General features: G+C 55.9%; 1 protein-coding gene across 1 annotated transcript in view; it reads right to left on the bottom strand.

The window, feature by feature from the left end:
* UBE2M (ubiquitin conjugating enzyme E2 M) overlaps positions 1-1,441 on the bottom strand; it is a 2,759-nt gene extending 1,318 nt beyond the window's left edge. The window contains exons 1-2 of the mRNA XM_040465311.1: positions 1,250-1,441; positions 94-188 (exon numbers count right to left, since the gene is read on the bottom strand). Coding sequence (XP_040321245.1) covers positions 94-188; positions 1,250-1,358 — 204 coding nt within the window. The 5' untranslated portion in view covers positions 1,359-1,441. The remainder of the gene's footprint in view (positions 1-93; positions 189-1,249) is intronic.
* Positions 1,442-1,469: the final 28 nt, after the last annotated feature.

Raw genomic sequence — 1,469 nt, 5'->3', positions numbered from 1 at the left:
TCCCTTTCTCTGCTGTGCAAACCCAGACCTGAGCGCGCCGACCCTGCCCCCGCCCCCAGCCATGCCTGGGAGTCCAACTTAGTGTGTCCTTACCTCATCAGGACAAATAACCAGTTTGAAGTTGAGGAGATCGTCTGGATCTGAGAAACTGATGTCACACGTCTTGGGCAGGTTCAGCTCGTTTATGTCTGGGTTTGCACAGCAGAGAAAGGGAACAAAAAGAGGGAGAGACCAGGGCACTCAGCAGGTGTAGGTGCTAGATCCATGGCATACTTCAAACATGCATTTTCAACTGTGGTATGCAATACTTCCTGGCCCAGGGTAAGTTCCAATTCTTCTGAATTTATAGCCTTATGTCTCAGCACTTGAGAGCGGGGTACCCCCAACCCAGCTCCCAAATGCTCCCACTCCCATGTGGCCTCCAAGAGCCTCCAACTACCCCAAACCTCAGGATCCCCAAACATGACCTCCATTTTCTAGCGGACACTGTTGGTCCCCACCTATCCACCCAAACTCAAGGATGCTGCCCCCCATTGTCTCCTCACCAATCCTGTCCCCATGTCTCTCCTCTCTTCTGTTTGTCATCCCAAATTCAGGTACCCATCTAACCCTCAGACATATGCGTTCTCATTGCTGTACCCCTCTAAGATTCCCACCGCCTACAGCACGACAGTCTAATTGCAACCTTACTCCCATCTCCAGTTCCTAGCACACACTCTCGCCCCTCCATGTGTCATCCCAAGCCCCAAAATAGCCGTGTGACCCCCAGACCCACAAATCGGTCCCCAAAACTTACTGCACCCCATCTGATTCTCAGATTCCTAATGATCCCAACATACTTCCCTAAATTTTCTCCCACTCCTATCCCCAATCCTTGGCCCCCCACTATCCAATCTCCTCTTTGTCACCCATATTCCTGCTGACCCCTATATTCTAGAGTCCCCCGCCTCCTACTCGCCCTCCATTGACGGACTCTCTGATTCTCGGCCCCTAATGCAAGATGCCTGGTTTTGGCTTTCTAAATATCCTAAATGTTCTACATTTGGACCCCTGTCTCTGACCCCTCCGGTGACTACATTACTCACCCCTAATGCCCCATCACACCAAACTAAGGCCCTAACCTCCAGCCCCCCACTTCTGTGGCCACATCTCTGACCCCCAATGACTGCATAATTCCACTCCCGAAACCTATAACATCCCACCCCAGGCGCTGACCTCCGACCCCCACCCCCATCCCCCGAACCCCTACCCTTCTGGATCCGCAGCTGCGCAGCCGACGCCTTCTTGCTGCTGCCCTTGGTGCCGCCCGCCGACTCCTCCTCCTTCTTCTGCTGCTTCAGCGAGAACAGCTTGATCATCCTGCCGCCGCCGCCGCTGCCGCCGCTGCGGGGCCCGGGACCCCGGCCACCCGGCCCCCTGCCGCCACCCGCGCCGCCTCCGCCACTCGAACCCGCCGCCGCGGCCTCCTC

The sequence above is a fragment of the Herpailurus yagouaroundi genome, unplaced genomic scaffold (genome assembly GCF_014898765.1).
Source record: "Herpailurus yagouaroundi ecotype Mexico unplaced genomic scaffold, PumYag 557, whole genome shotgun sequence".
Classification (NCBI taxonomy): Eukaryota; Metazoa; Chordata; class Mammalia; order Carnivora; family Felidae; genus Herpailurus; species Herpailurus yagouaroundi.
The sequence above is the reverse complement of the archived record's forward strand: the minus strand, read 5'-3'. Positions and strand labels throughout refer to the sequence as shown.